Source organism: Rhincodon typus, chromosome 18 (genome assembly GCF_021869965.1).
Source record: "Rhincodon typus isolate 14 chromosome 18, sRhiTyp1.1, whole genome shotgun sequence".
NCBI classification, from domain to species: domain Eukaryota; kingdom Metazoa; phylum Chordata; class Chondrichthyes; order Orectolobiformes; family Rhincodontidae; genus Rhincodon; species Rhincodon typus.
The window spans coordinates 54,616,692-54,633,130 of record NC_063349.1 but is presented as its reverse complement, the minus strand read 5'-3'; the positions used below and the strand labels follow the sequence as shown (position 1 = coordinate 54,633,130).

Sequence of the window (16,439 nt, the reverse complement as noted above, 5' to 3'; positions counted from 1 at the left end):
GAAAATGGGACTAGTGTAGGTAGTCGTATATTTTTGGCAGCACAGGCTTGATGGGCCAAAGGGCCTTTTCTGTACTGTATGATTCTGTGATTCTATAAGGAATAAGTTCAAGATTTGTGCCCTATTTTTGACATAGTCGGAAGCTTGGGCAGCATTTAATTCCCTGTCAGTGTCTTCATGGCAACACTTTGGCAAATCAGAATTGATTGGTCAACTATCAATGCCCTTTGCTCCTGGAGTATAAATGGTTGTGATTGTTCGAGATTTGACATTCTTGCATCTGTCCTGGTGAATGTGAGATGGAAAGCTTCAGCAACATGTCTCTCTTTCCAGCAAACTTTCTAAATGTTCCTTATGTTATAAAACTAACACTTGCAAAGCTAACGTTCTGTCTCCACTGGTTTTTCGCACCTGCAGAGGTTATGTTTTTAATATTCCTTCGGCTTCAATTCAAAATGAAGTGGGTGTAACAAATCACTTGAGTTTACAATTCTTGTCTTGCAGAGGTTCTTGCTGGTCACGCCCATTATCTGGATGAAGCAGTGGATCATGTCTGATGTGAATATGTTGGGACAGAGTCAGTTTTCACCGTCCGAGGGATTTTGTCTCACTGACTCTTCATTCTTCGGTAGGTTCTGAGGAAGGGCCACTCGACCCAAAATGTTAACCCTGATTTCTTTCCGCAGATGCTGCCAGATCTGCTGAGCGATTCCAGCAATTTCTGTTTTGATTTCTGATTTACAGCATCCGCAGTTCTTTCAGTTTTTATTTTGTAACAGTATGCACTTAGTGTTTGAGCCCAACACCAAATGCAGCCTGAAGCTATGGGTGGCTCTGCCTTGTCCTTTTTAAGTAGACCAAGCAGGGGTTTGTGGTCCATTATTATTACAAATTTACATCCATAAAGATATTGGTAGAACATCCTGATTCTAAATATGACTGCCAAACCTTCCTTTTCTATCTGGGTGTATTTACGCTCTGCATTAGCCAAAGCCTTGGATGCATACGTTATTGGGCATTCCTCTTCATTGGGCCATCAATGAGCTAATACTACCCCAATGCTATACGAGCTGGCATCGCATGTCAATACCAGATCATTCGTAGAATCCCTACAGTGTGGAAACAGGCCCTTCAGCCCAACAATTCCACACTGACCCTCAGAGCATCCCACCCAGACCCATCGCCTATAACCCACACACCTCTAAACACTATGGGCAATTTAGCACAGCCAATCCACCTAACCTGCACATCTTTGGACTGTGGGAGGAAACTGGAGCACCCGGAGGAAATCCACACAGACACTGGGAGAATGTGCAAACTCCACACAGACAGTCACCCGAGGGTGGAATTGAACCTGGGTCCCTGGCGCTGTGAGGCAGCAGTGCTAACCACTGAGCCACCGTACCATCCATCGGTATGGCCAGTGCTGCCCATTCCATAAACTGCACAGGTTTGATGATTCCTTCTGTTTCCAGCCTCCTGATTTCTGCCTCTAATTTAGTCCACAAGGCAAATGGCACTGAGCAGGCCTTGCAGAACTGTGGAACTGCTTCCTGGTCAACGTGTAAGTTGGCCTTGGCTCCTTTGTTCGTCTCTAGACCTTCCTGAAAAATGTCTGGGTATTTAGTGAGGACTTCACTCAAGTAGCCATTTCTAATTGAAAAATGTTTACCCACTCTAGCTGAATCTTTCTCGACCAATTTCATCCAAACCTTTTACTACAATCAGTGGAACTGAGCCAGCTGCCTGTCATAAGAGACCGGGAATAAGTTGTACCCTTAATCTGTAGGGGTTCCCCAGTATAGGTTCAAAGTCTAGCCAAGGTCTTGCACAAACCTGAGGGTTAGAGTCCAGAGCAAATTTTGTTAAACGCTGGTTCTGTGCCGGTATCAACCTCCATTAGAACAGGGTGACCACTTAACCAGACATTTATTTTGATTGGTTCTGATTTGAACATTGCTAAGCAATTTAAATGTTCCAATCCAGATGTAGGTGGACTTTCCAGGGTGTGCACTGTCCTGGATACCGGCCTATGAGTTCTCTTACTCCATTTAGATCTAGTGGAACAGTTTATCTGTCTCCAGTCTGCGTACCAACAGCAACTACAATGGATTGCCTGTCCAGATCTGGAAGAAAATTTTAACTGTTTGGCTGAGGCTTGGCTTTGTTTTGGGGTTTTGCTGTGGGCTGACCTAGAGTCACTCTGTTCAGGAAATTTCCTGAGTGAGGGAATGCAATTGCCTTCACTAAAGTGGTGTTCCCCAGGCTCAGTTAGACTAGCGAGGGTAACCACTTCCATCAGAATACCCTACAACTCATAAGCTCCACTTGCCACATTTTATAATAACAAATCCAGTTGTAATGCCTGTTTGAAGCCCAGTTGAGCTTCAGCTTGTAGGCAGTCCAGTTTGTGGAATGGGCAGCACCTGTCATACCGATGGGCTGCACGGTGGCTCGGTGGTTACATCATCAATCCTACTCTCGTTGCCACTGAAATATCTCAAAAAAGGCCAGCATCCAGGACCCCTTTATTTGCACGTGGAGAGTCCTTGACCCGAATCCAGCTTCCACAGAGTCAGCTGTCAGAGTGAACAAGATGTCTGACACTCCTGCTCATGTCTGTCAGCCAGGGCTCCCTGATTAGACAAGACTAACAGCCCCAATCAGAGAGTTCACATTCTGAGGTCTAGCTGGCTGAACTCATTCCAATCACTATGGATTCAGTGATGGCAATGCCTTTGAATGTCATGAGGATATGTCTACCTCTTCTTTTTTGGAGATGGTCTGGCACTTGTGTGGCATGAGTGTTACTTTCTAAATCATTATATCTTCCATCTCTTCCTCAACTGCATTTCTGGCCAGAAATTTATTGCCTCACAGGCAGTTAAGGGTCAACATGTAGGCTAGACCAGGCAAAGATAGCAGATTTCTTTCGCTAAAAGTCATTTATGAAGCAGATGAGTTTTGTTAAAAAAAAAACGCTATGGTCATCATTAGACTAGCATTTTATTGAATTCAAGTTTTACTTTCTGCCAGGTTGGGGTTGAACCTTGAGGTTTAAGATTGCTCAGGAATAAAAACAGAAGTTGCTGGAAAAGCTCAGAACTGGACCCGAAACGTTAACTCTGATTTTCTTTTCACAGATGCTGCCAGACCAGCTGAGCTTTTCCTGCAACTTCTGTTTTTGTTCCTGATTTACAGCATCTGCAGTCCTTTCGGTTTTGTTTAAAATTGCTCATCTAGTGACATTATCACTTCACCACTGCCTCCCCTATAACAATAGAATTCCAATCTATCCATTTTGCAGGACCTTTCATGACCCCCAGGACATTCCAAGATGGTTTACTGTCAATGAACATAAGAACATGAGAACCAGGAGAAGGAGGAGGCCATCTGGCCATTGACCCTGCTCCTCTATTCACTAAGATCATGGCTGATGTTTTCGTGGACTCAGCTCCAATTACCCATCCACTGACTATAACCCTCAATTCCTTTACTGTTCAAAAATCTATCTATCTTTGCCTTAAAAACATTCAACGAGGCAGCCTCAACTGCTTCACTGGGCAGGGAATTCCACAGATTCACAACCCTTTGGGAGAAGAAGTTTTTCTCAACTCAGTCCTAAACCTGCTCCCCCTTATTTTGAGGCTATGCCCTCTTGCTCAGTTTCACCTGCCAGTGGAAACAACCTCCCTGTTGCTATCCTATCTATTCCCTTCATAGTTTTATATGTTTCTATAAGATCCCTTCTCATTGTTCTAAATTCCAATGAATATAACCCCAGTCTACTCAGTCTCGCCCCATATGCCAACCCTCTCAACTCTGGAATCAACCTTTTAAATCTCCTCTGCACCCCCTCCAGTGCCGGTACATCCTTTCTCAAGTAAGGAGACCAAAACTGCACACAGTACTCCAGGTGTGGCCTCACCAGCACCTCTTACAGCTATAGCATAACCTCCCTGTTTTTAAAGTTCACCCCTCTAGCAATGAGGGGCAATATTCCGTTTACCTTCTTAATTACCTGCTGCAACTGCAAAGCAACTTTTTGTGTTTCATGCACAAGGAAACCCAGGTCCCTCTGCACAGCAGCATGCTGCAATTTTTCACCATTTAAATAATAGTCCTTTTTACTGGTATTCCTACCGAAATGGATGACCTCACATTTGCCAGCATTGTACTCCAAATGCCAGTACCTTGTCCACTCACTTAAACTATCTATATCTCTCTGCAAACTTTCAGAGTCCTCCCCACACTTTGCTCTACCACTCATCTTAGTGACACTGCGAACTTTGACAAACTACACTTGGTCCCAACTCTAAATCATCTATGTAAACTGTAAACAATTGCGGTCCCAACACTGATCCCTGAGGCACACCACTAGTCACTGACCGCCAAACAGAAAAACACCCATTTACCCCTACTCTTTGCTTCCTGTTAGTTAAACAATCCTCTATCCATGCCAATACACTGCCTGTAATGCCATGCTCCTGTATCTCATGCAGCAGCCTTTTGTGCGGCACCTTGTCGAATGCCTTTTGGAAATCTTGGTACACCACATCTACTGGGTCCCCATTGTCCACCACGCTTGTAATGTCTTCATAGAATTCCAGTAAATTAGTTAAACATGACCTGCCCCTCATGAACCCATGTTCCGTCTGCCCAATGGGACAATTTCTATCAAGATGTTGTGCTATTTCTTCCTTGATAATAGATTCAAGCATTTTTCCCACTACAGAGGTCAAGCTAACTGGTCTATAGTTACCTGCCTTTTGTCTACCTCCTTTTTTAAACAGTGATGTCACATTTGCTGTTTTCCAATCTGCTGAAAATGCCGCAGAGTCCAGCGAATTTTGGAAAATCTCCACAAGCGCATTTGCTATTTCTCCCACCATCTCTTTTAGTACCCTGGGATGCGTTCCATCAGGACCAGGACACTTGCCTACCTTTAGCTCCGTTAACTTGCCTGACACTACCTCTTTGGGATAATGGTTGTCTCTAGGTCCTCACTTACCTTAGTCTCCTTGTCATCAATTACTGACATGTTATTTGTTCTTCCACTCTAAAGACCAACACAAAATATATGATCAAAACCTCGGTCATTCCTCATTTCCCATGATTAAATCCCCCTCCTCATGCTCTAAAAAGGTTGAATCAACACTGGTGGAAATTAGAAATGGTAAGAGGGGAAATGTCACTGATAGGCTTGGTCTATAGGCCACCAAATAATAACATCATGGTGGGACAAGCAATAAACAAAGAAATAACTGATACATGTAAAAATGGTACGGCAATTATCATGGGGGATTTTCATCTACATATTGATTGGTCAAACCAAGTTGGTAAAGGCAGCCTTGAGGGGTTCATAGAATTTGTCCACAATCGTTTCCTCAAATAGTATCTAATGCAGCCCACAAGGGAGCAAGCTATCCTAGATCTGGTCCTTTGTAATGAGACAGGAATAATTAATGATCTCATCATTAGGGATCCTCTCGGAAGGAGGGATCACAGTACTTTTGAAGCCTGGTAACTGCTAATGGAGAGTTGATTTTTCAATAGATCGCTGACAATTAAAGTCATGTGAAATGAGGGTATGCATTATCCCAAAACTGCACCTTTAGAAACAATGTAATTTGTGTGTCATTGCCAATTAGATTATGATTTGGGTTCTATTCCTTGTGTCAAGGTGGGAGTGTTGTCATGGAATACAATATTTCCTAGACATCAGGACACTTCTGATGGAGGGCAAAAACATTTTCCAAGCTCCCAAATATCACTGAGTTCTTAGCATTCAGGGAGAGGCTGGGAGTGAGACATTCCTATAATCAGGTGCTTTGAACTGGTGATATCAGCACTTCTCTGGTGGAGTTAATGTGTAAACTTCTGTAACCTTTAGTCTCTGACCTAACCAAACGATTAACTCAAGGAAGTCATTAAATGAGGTTTGCTGGAGGAGGATTTTTGTCTGTCACAGCCTCCCATACGTAGGCATCACCCTCCTCTTTATTTCGGAAGGATTTGTAACTCAGCTGTTGGTAAGGAAGTCTCTGGGATCACCAGATGTTTGTTTGAAGCTGTGGGCATTGAAGGAGATTTTACAGTCATATCTGCCACAGAGCTGGGAGAATGAAGACTGGGAAAGGTAGGAATAGAAACATAAATATATATAATCAGCCTGCACTAGGCGCAGCATAGTGTAAGCTTAGGCTGAGGGCAGTGATTGTTAATGTGACTAACCCTTTCAACAGTATCAACTGCATTGCCAGTTTTCAGAAAGATTCTGGATTGATTTTGGTTTACAAAATGCTTTCTTGTACAATACGTTCTCTCATGCTTCTTCAGTTTATTCATTTCATAAAGGAGGGAAGTTGTGTTTCATTCAAAAAGATCTTGCTGGGCTACTGTAGTGGCAAAGGGATTTGGAATAAAAATGGAAAGTGCTGAAGAAACTCAGCAGGTCTGGCAACATCCGAGGAAAGAGAAACAGAGTTAATGTTTTGATTCCAGTGTGACATCTTTGGAACAGCTGGAAAAGTGCTGGCTTTTATCATGTTTACAAAGGAAGAGCAAATGGAACTTATGGTGAGGGGCCAGAGGAAAAGGCAAAGGGAGTGCTAATGGCAGTAGAGGAGCGATATAGATTCAAAATGGATGTTAATGATTATTGTTAATAGCAGAAACCAGGCTAACTCTGTTGAGAGCAATACCTTACAAACAAGACAATGGGGGCATGGGGACAGGGGTTTGGTACCCTCACTAGCTGTTCCACTCACTCCTCCTACTGCTTTGTCCAGAGCATTAAAAATGTCACTTATCAGCCCCGTTCAATTCTGAAGAAGAGTCATATTGGACTCAAAACGTTAACTCTGTTCCTCTCTCTGCAGATGCTGTTGGACTTGCTGAGTTTCTCCAGCATGTTCTCGTTTTATTTCTGATCTTCAGTGGCCACAGTATTTTGCTTCCATTTCACAAAAGTTGAGGTCTTTTAATGTGTAAAAAGGGAATTGGTCAATGAAAATAAATTTCTAATCTTTGAACCAGTTGCCTTCAGAAGTGAAAATCTCGAGTTGAAAGAAAGGCCTTCAAGAAAATGCATTTCAAATATTTATTCAACATGCTAAGGATCTTTTACAATTAGTTTTCAGGATATTCTGATATTCTGTAATATCAAAGAGTAGATAGAAGGTAACACGCAAAAGTAAATGGGAAATGTGAGTCAGAGGATGGCAGATGGATGCAGAGAGATACAACCTAGGAATACAGAAATAACCAAGTATAGATAATATAAAGACAAGACTGAAGGCTTTGTATCTGAATGTGCAAAGGATTTATAACAAAGAAAATTAATTAATCACACACATTTAAGGGAATAAATACACTCCAGTAGCTATTATGTTGACCTGGCTACAGGATGACTAGATTTGGGTCCTGAATATCGACTGATATATGACATGGAAGAAAATAGAAAGCTCAGTAAAGGTGGAAGTGCAGCACTGTTAATCAAGGATGCCATTTGTTCAATGGTTGAGATTGCCTTAATTCAGGAAATCATGGCAAAGAATGGAGAAGAAGCAAGATAAGAGATTGAAGTTACTAATATGAGTAGTCTACAGACCTCCAACAGTAAACTTTGTGTGGGACAAAGTCTACAAGAAGAAATTTTGGTTACTTGTGATAAAGTGATGGCAAAAATCATGGATAACTTTAATTTATATATTAGCTGGAAAAATCAGATCGGCATTGGTAGCCTGGCTGAGGAGTTTGTAGAATGCTTTCGAGGTAGTTCCTTGGAGCAGCACATTTTGGAACCACCCAGGGAGAAGGTTATATTAGAGATAACAAGGTGTAGAGCTGGATGAATACAGCAGGCCAAGCAACATCAGAGGAGCAGGAAGGCTGACGTTTCGGTCCTAGACCCTTCTTCAGAAAGGGTCAGCCTTCGTGCTCCTCTGATGCTGCTTGGCCTGCTGTGTTCATCCAGCTCTGCACCTTGTTATCTCAGATTCTCCAGCATCTGCAGTTCCTGCTATCTCTGAAACAAGGTTATATTAGACGTGGTTTTGAACAATGTGATAGGATTAATTAACAACCTCAAAGTTAAGGTACACATGCAGCAACCACAACATGACTGAATTTTATAAACAGTTTGAAGGGGAGCAGACTGGGGCCAAGACCAATATTTTAAACTTAAGTAAGGGTAACTATGAGGACAGGTAAGCTAAAGTGAAGTGGGATAGTAGTATAGGAGATTGATCAATAGAGACACAGTGGCAGATATTTAAGGTATATTTCAGAATACTCAGAATAAGTATAATCTTACAGTAAAGAGTAAGTCTAAGAAAATCCTACCATCCATGGTTGACTAAAGAATTTCAGGAAAGCATCAAACTTGAGGGAAAAGCATATATCTATGCAATGTCAAATGGCAGGTGTGTGATAATTATAATAAAAACAAAACACTGTGGTTGCTTGAAATTGGAGACAAACATAGAAATTACTGGAGAAACTCAGAGGTCTGACAGCTTCTGTGGAGAGAGAAACCATTAGTATTTCCAGTCTGGTGCCCTTTCATCAGAACTCAAGGAGTTCTGAAGAAGACTCAAAATGTTAGCTCTGTTTCTCTCTCAACAGATGCTGCTAGACCTGCTGAGTTTCTCCAGCACTTTATGTGCTAGGTCAGCTGATTAGTCAGAATATAAAGAACATCAAAGAATGACCAGATGGAAGAAATTAGTGTATAAAAGGAATGTAAAAATAGATAGCAAGAATTTCTACATGTATTTGAAAAGGAAAACGGTAAGTAAAATATGAGGTTGTAGACATGTTCGCCAGGCCGGTGGGTTTGGTTCCAAATGTTTTGTCACCCTGCTAGGTAATATCGTCAGTGCGCTTCCGGTGAAGTGTTGGTGTTCTGTCCCACTTGTTATTTCTATGCCTCGGTTTGCTGGGGTGTTTGGTACCACTTCCAGTTCTGTTTTTCAGTGGTTTGTACACAGGGTCTAATTCAGTATGTTTGTTGATGGAGTTTGAGTTGGAATACCAGGCCTCCAGGAATTCCCTGACATGTCTGTGTTTGGCTTGTGCGATTGTGGATGTGTTGTCCCATTCGAATTTGTGTCCCTTGTTGTCCGTATGTAGTAAGACAAGGATGAAGGGTCTAGGCCCGAAACGTCAGCCTTCCTGCTCCTATGATGCTGCTTGGCCTGCTGTGTTCATCCAGCTCTACACCTTGTTGTCTAAGTGAGAATTGGTTGTGTCTCTTGGTGGCCAGTTGGTGTTCATGTATCCATATTGTCAATTTTCTTCTGGTTTGGCCTACGTAATGTTTGATGAGGAATGGCTGGACAGACCAGGCTTGTTTCCTTTGGAGTTTAGAGAGTGAGGGGTGATTTGATTGAAGCGTATAGATTTGACAAGGTGGATGTGAGGATGTTTCCTCTTGGGTGGGAGTCCAGAACTAGGAGATGCTGTTATAAAATTAGGGATTGCATTCTCAGGGTAAAAACAATAAGAAGTAGGAGCAGAAGTAGGCCCTTCAGCCCATCGAATCTGCTTTGCATTCAATGAAGTCATGGCTGATCTGATAATCCTCAACTCCACTTCCAACTTTCTCCACTTCCAATTTGACTGAAATGGCACAAGGGATGTAGGCCTTGAGGTTTGGAAAGAGACATTGGGATACTCCTTGGAGGAGGGAAAGTTAAAGGAAGATTAAATAAACAATCAGAATGAGGTGATGAAAGGATACATTCAGGAGATATTGCTTCCACTGGCAGGAAATCACTTGGTTCAGAGTTAACTGGAAAAAGAAAATCCATAGCTTAAGTAAGGAGCTTCTTTCCAATAGAGCGTCTGAAGTGAAGCTAAAAGCGGACACAAAAAGTGATTGCAAAGGGAAATTGGATGAACATGTGAAAAGAGAAAATCTGCAGTGCTGTGGAGAAAGAGAGGGAGAAATGAGGCGAAGTGTTCTTTCTCTGGGATGTCACTACCACAATGGGCTGAATGGCCACTTTCTGTGATCTCTGATGTTCTCATTCTAACTGACTGCATTTCTCTCTCTCTCTTTAAAATGAAGATGTGATGGCAGACCAACCCAACCTACCCTTGCAAGATCCAGATGTCTCTGCCTACGCTCAATATCCCAATGCACCCTTACCATCAATGCAGCTGTGCTCCACCAGCCATCCATATTACCCCAGCAACAACTACTACACCCAATATTCTGACGCCTGGTACTCCTCAGCTATGTACGATGCTAAGAAGCTTCCCTGCGACACCATCTTTCGTGAAGACCCGGATGAGTGTGATATCCCAGCTACCAAGAAGTCCAGGCTCGGCTCTCTGTCTGGGAAGCTGAAAGGTGATGAGCTGTGTGTTGTGTGTGGTGACAAGGCCTCAGGATATCATTACAATGCACTCACCTGTGAGGGTTGTAAAGGTAAGGACAGTTAGTCATTGTGCATATTTTCAGTCCAATTATTAACAGAATGTTCTCTTCCAAACTGCAGGATACAAGGACGATCTGCCCAACAATTCCCCATAACTTGTCTTGAATTCAGAAGGTTAAAGGGTGATCTGATCGAAGTCTTCAAGATATTAACAGGAGCAGACAGGGTAGATAAAGATAAATTATTTCCACTGGTTGGGGATGCTAGAATTAGGGATAGAGTCTGAGAATGAGGGCCAGAGCATTCAGGAGAGACGTTAGGAAACACTTCAACACAAAGCATGGTAGAGGTTTGGAACTCTCTTCCAAAAATGGCAGTGGATGTTATATTAGTTGTTAATTTTAAATCTGAGATAGATACATTTTTGTGAAGCAAAGATATTAAAGGATATGGGCCAAAGGCAGGTGTATGGAGTTAGGCTATAGATCAGTCTTAATCTCATTGAATGGTAGAACAGACTTGAGGGGCTGAATGGCCTACTCCTATTTCTATTTCCTTTGTTCATAAGACAAACCACCTATTCTAGGTATTAGTCTGGTGAACCTTTTCTGAACTGTTTCCAACACAGTTACATCTTTCCTTTAATAAAGAGACCACACAATATACAAATTAGATGCACAAATAGGCCATTCAGCCCTTCAAGCCTGCTCTCCCATCAAATAAGATCATGGCTGATTTAATTATTCCACTCCCTTTCCCCCAGTGATAACCTTTCACCCCCCTGTTTATCAAGAATCTAACCACCTCTACCGTAAAATATTGAAAGATTCTGCTTCCACCACCTTTGAGAAAGAGAGTTACAAAGACTCACCACAATCTGAGAGAAAGAAATTCTCCTCATCTCTGTCGTAAGCAGCAACACCTTATTTTTAACCATGATATCTATTCTCCAACAAGAGGTAACATCTTCTTCACATTTACCCTTTCACCAAACCCTCAAGATCTTATTTTTCAATCAATACATTTCTTACTCTTCTAAACTCTAGTGGATGCAAGCTCAGGCTAATCAACAACATAAAACAACCTGTATCCTGGTATTCCCCTGGTGAACCTTCTCTGAACTGTTTCCAAAAGAGCTACATCCCTCCCAAATAAGGAAATCAATGATATACACAAAACTCCATATGTGATCTCGACACTGCCCTAAATAACTGAAGCAAAACTTTCTTTCTTTTGCATTCACATCCCCTCAAAATAAACGATAAGATTCCATTACATTTTTTGGAATTGCCTGCTGTACCTGCACACTACCTTTTGTGATAGATGCACTCGGATGCCCAGATCCCTCTGTATCTCAGAGCTCTGCCGCCTCGCGCTATTTAGATAATATTAATTTCTTTTATTCTTCCTGCCAAAATGGGCCATTTCACATCTTCCCACATTACAGTCCGTTTGCTATTTCCTGTGTCCACTCATGTAGCCTAACTATATCCTTATGTCTTCTTCATAACATTCCTCCCTACCTAGATCTGTGTCATTATTGAACGATATTGGATTATTGTGGGGAATAAGAAAGAGCAAAGGTGAAGGTATTCAGTGATCATTTTTAAAATTATTTTCTCAAAATAACTTTTCTAAATACCTGAATAGTGAAAATTATCAGGATAATGGCACAAGAGTGGAAGATTGGGACTAATTATTGCGTAGCACCTTGAAAGAGAGACAGTGGTTTTTTTATGCAGTCATGGGACAAGGTCATTGCTGGGTTATTTATTGCCCCTCCCTAATTGCCCAGAGGGCAGTTAAGAGTCAACCACATTGCTGTGGGTCTGGAGTCACACGTAGGCCAGACCAGGTAAGGATGGCAGCTTCCTTCCCTAAAGGGCATTAGTGAACCAGGTGGGTTTTTCCAACAATCAAAGAGTGTCATCATTATTAGTCTCTTAATTCCAGGTTTTTATTCCACTTGCAACGGTGGGATTTGAACACAGGTGCCCAGAACTTCACCTGCGTCTCTGGATCAACAGTCCAGCAATGATGCCATGAGGCCATTACCTCCCCTTGAATCATTTCCAATTACAGCGTATAATTGAAAGATTCTATATGGTCTAACATTGAATCACACAGAGGTCACTACACAGATAGGCTTTTGGTGCCACAACTGTATGTTGGTATTTATCCTCAATGGTAGCTGTATCCTTACTCTGCCCTCTCCTAGGAACAGGAGGAGAAGAATTTCGCATCTCAAAGCCATTGCATCATTGAATTAGATCATAGGTTACCCACAATAACTCCAAAATAAAGCAAAGGACTGTGGATGCTGAAGATCTGACACAAAAATGGAAATTGCTGGAGAATCTCAGCTGGTCTGACAGCATCTGGAGTATTGAAGAAGAGTCACAGGGCTTGAAACATTGAGTCTGCTTTCTTTCTGCACAGATGCTGCCAGGCCTGTTGAGTTTCTCTAGCAATTTCGGTTTTGTGCATTGAGTATAGGAGTTAGGAGGTCATGTTGCAGCTGTACATACGTTGGTTAGGCCACTTTTACAATACCGCCTTCGATTCTGGTCTCCCTGCTATAGGAAGGATGTTGTAAAACTTGAAAGGGTTCAGAAAAGATTTACAAGGATGTTGCCAGGGTTGGAGGGTTTGGGGTTGGGGCTATTTTCCCTGAAGCATCAGAGGCTGAAAGGTGACCTTATAGAGATGTATAAAATCATGAGGGGCATGAATATGGTGAATAATCAAGGTCTTTTCTCCGGGTATGGGAGTCCAAAACTAGAGGGCATAGGATTAAGGTGAGAGGGGAAAGATTTAAAAGAGGCCTTGGGCAACTTTTTTCATGGAGAGGGTTGTGCGAGTATGTAATGAGCTGCCGAAGGAAGTGGTGGAGGCTGGTACGATTATCACATTTAAAGGGCATCTGGGTGGGTATGTGAATAGGAAAGTTTTAGAGGGAAATGGGCCAAATGCTGACAAATCAGACTATATTAATTTAGGATATCTGGTCAACATGGATGAGTTGGGCTGAAGGGTCTGCTTCTGTGCTGCACAGCTCCATGACTCTGTGGCTATTTTGTTGACAATCTAATCCAGTGTGCTCACCTTGGTTCCATAATTTTTAATAACCTGCCTGATAAAGATTGATCAATCAGAGTTTTAAAATTTTCAATCGACCTGCAGTCTCCAGAAATGTTTGGAAGGACTTAGTCCCATATTTCCGATATTGTGTCAGTAAGTGTTTCCTGATACCCATCTTGAATGGTTTAGTAATACATTTAAGGTGATAGCCCCTCATTCTGGATGGCCCTGAAAAAGGTAGGTTTTATTTCTGCGTAGCTGGTCAAAACCTTGAACATCTCAAACATCTCCCTTTAATCTTCTACACTCATGGGAATATATACCGAGTATCCATTATTTCTTTCCTCTTACATTAATATAGCCGCTTTGAGGACGACCCTAAATGTGCCAATGTTGTAGTTTTAAGAGATGTGTTTTGTCCTGGTTTCTTTAGAGAGAGACTGGGGGACAGGCACCGAGCAGTCCGGGAGAAGTCAAACAACTTGTGTGGCCTTGTGTTTTTTTTTAAAGTTGGAACAATAGAAGCAGCCTGAATGGGTGTGGTCAAGCTCTCACAGATAAAGGATCTTTAGTTAGCTTTCAGCAGTTGCTGTTGTGGGCTTGAAGAAGTGGAAGGTACTTTTCCCTTTCTTGATTACAGCCAAAAGTTGAATGTTCTCTTCCTAAGCTGCCTGACCGCATGTGAGACAAAATCTGATTCATGAACTTGAGTTTGTGCCACAGGATGCAGGATGTTACAGTATTGGAACAATTAATTAGTAATAACTACTGTATCTATTATTCTGTTAAGTTTTCCAATAGAGTTGTTATTCTAAGTTTTTTTTGTTGTATTTTAACTATAGTGGATGAATAAATTGTATTTTGCTTAACATCAAGTAGTTTGAACAGTCAAATTGCGTCTGGAACATAGCACTTCACATTTGCCTTTAAAATAAGAAAAAGTTCGGGTCTAGGCTCCCTTCTTAAAATATTTTGAGGGGACCTGGTCTGGTCCATAACATAAAGCATTTTATGATGAGCATCGTTGCAGTATAGGAAACATGGCAACCAAATTTCACACAGCAAGCTTCAGTAAGCAGCAATGTGATCAAGATCCAGGATCATGTAATTTGAAAACAAAGTTATTTGTGTTATTTCAAAGTGAGGAACCGGAAATATAGGATAATCACTCATTACTCCAGCAGGAGAATTCAGAAGATATTTCTTTAGTGTTGGGAATGTGAAATTGGCTGCTGTAGGAAAAGGTTGAGGTGAATATTATTGATACATTGAAGATTAGTTTAGATATTAGATTAACATGCAAGACAGAATGGAACAGAAGGGAAGATTTGGGGAAGATTAATTACTTGGTCATATGTTGGAGTAAAAATATCAGCATAGACATGTTGAGGCCAGTGGCTGTCTCTGTGCTGGAAAATCTATATAAAAATAAAACAGTGAAAGTTCACGAGGGATCTATATTCCCTCCATGTGAATTTAAGTTGAAGGGAAATTATCCACTTTTCTTGTGAAAGATTTGCACTATAATGTAGCAGTGATCGTTTCTTTATTGAGGCTAAACTGGGACGTGATGCAGTATTAATTAATAAAAAGTAATTTACTTTTGATCAATAGCGTCATTAATCATGCCAAATGTAAACTATTAGGAGGAGGCACATAATCACAGAACTAGATAAGGAATAGAATCTTTGTGATGAGATGAGACTTTTTTTTCATGTAAACTGAAATATTTCCATGCAGGTGCATAATGTGTCTTTTATAAAACAAAGAACTATGGATGTTGGAGATTTGAAACAAACAAAAACAGAACGTGCTGAAGAAACTTGGGAGATCTGGCAGCATGTGTGGAGAGAGAAACAGAGCTAACATTTTGAGTCCACAGTCCTACAGAGTTTTCCAACCTCCTGTCTGATGAAGGACTTGAAATATTAATTCTGTTTCTCTGTCCACAGATGCTGCCAGACCTGCTGAGTTTCTCCAGCAATTTCTGTCTTTGATTGCTTAGTGCACCTTTGTTCAATTTGGCCCATGATCTCGCTCTCCCTTTTATATTTCTGTAAGCACCTCCAGCATAGTCCTCTGAGATCTCTGTTCTCTTCCAAATCTGGCCTCTTGTGTATCTTTACGTTCCTTTACCCCACTATTAGCAACCATACCTTTAAACATTCAGTCTGTAAGTTCTGGAATATCCTCCCTCAACATCTCCATCTCTATTACTCTTTCTTTTCTCCTTAAAAGACTAGCGAAAAACTTCAATTTGGTCACTTCTCCCAAGGTCATTATCTCTGGCTCAGTGTGAATTTCTATTGGTTAATGCTCCCACGAAATTCTTTGGAATGCTTTACTACATGAAGGGGATTATATAAATGCAAATTGTAGCCAAAATCTCTGTGCTAAATTAGAAGAGTTATTAACACTTAATTACAACTGCAAGCTGGTTTATAACAATTTGCTTCAATTCTCAAACATGCAAGACAAATTTCTTTGAACTTTGGAAGGTTATGTGAAATGATATATGGAATGATTCTATAAAACTTGTTACAATACAGGAGGAGGCTATTCGGCCCATCATGAGCAACTGGCTCATAGAACATAGAACTCTACAGCACAGGAACGTGCCCGTTGCCAATGATGTTGTGCCAAATATGATGCCAAATTAAACTGATCCCTTCTGCTTTCCCATTGTCCATATCCCTCCATTCCTTCCATATTCAGATGCTTAACTAAAAGCCCCTTATACATCCCTATCACATCTACCTCCACCACCACCTCTGGCAGTGCGTTCCACACTCCTATCACTCTCTGTGTAAAAAGACTTGTCCCTCACATCTCCTTTCACATCCCCCACCACCCACATTCCCCTCCATCAAACTCCCGAATCAACAGGTTATGTTCTGTTCTGAAGTGGAGCCAACTTGACTCTGAGATAGTAGGAACTGCAGATGCTGGAGAATCCGAGACAACAAGGTG

At 41.5% G+C, this 16,439-nt stretch overlaps 1 protein-coding gene across 1 annotated transcript in view; it reads left to right on the top strand.

The window, feature by feature from the left end:
- Nucleotides 1-534: 534 nt before the first annotated feature.
- The window catches only part of nr1h4 (nuclear receptor subfamily 1, group H, member 4), an 87,091-nt gene continuing 71,186 nt past the window's right edge, over nucleotides 535-16,439 (top strand). Inside the window, exons 1-2 of the mRNA XM_048607745.1 lie at nucleotides 535-628; nucleotides 10,076-10,438. Of these exons, the coding sequence (XP_048463702.1) occupies nucleotides 535-628; nucleotides 10,076-10,438 (457 nt within the window). The remainder of the gene's footprint in view (nucleotides 629-10,075; nucleotides 10,439-16,439) is intronic.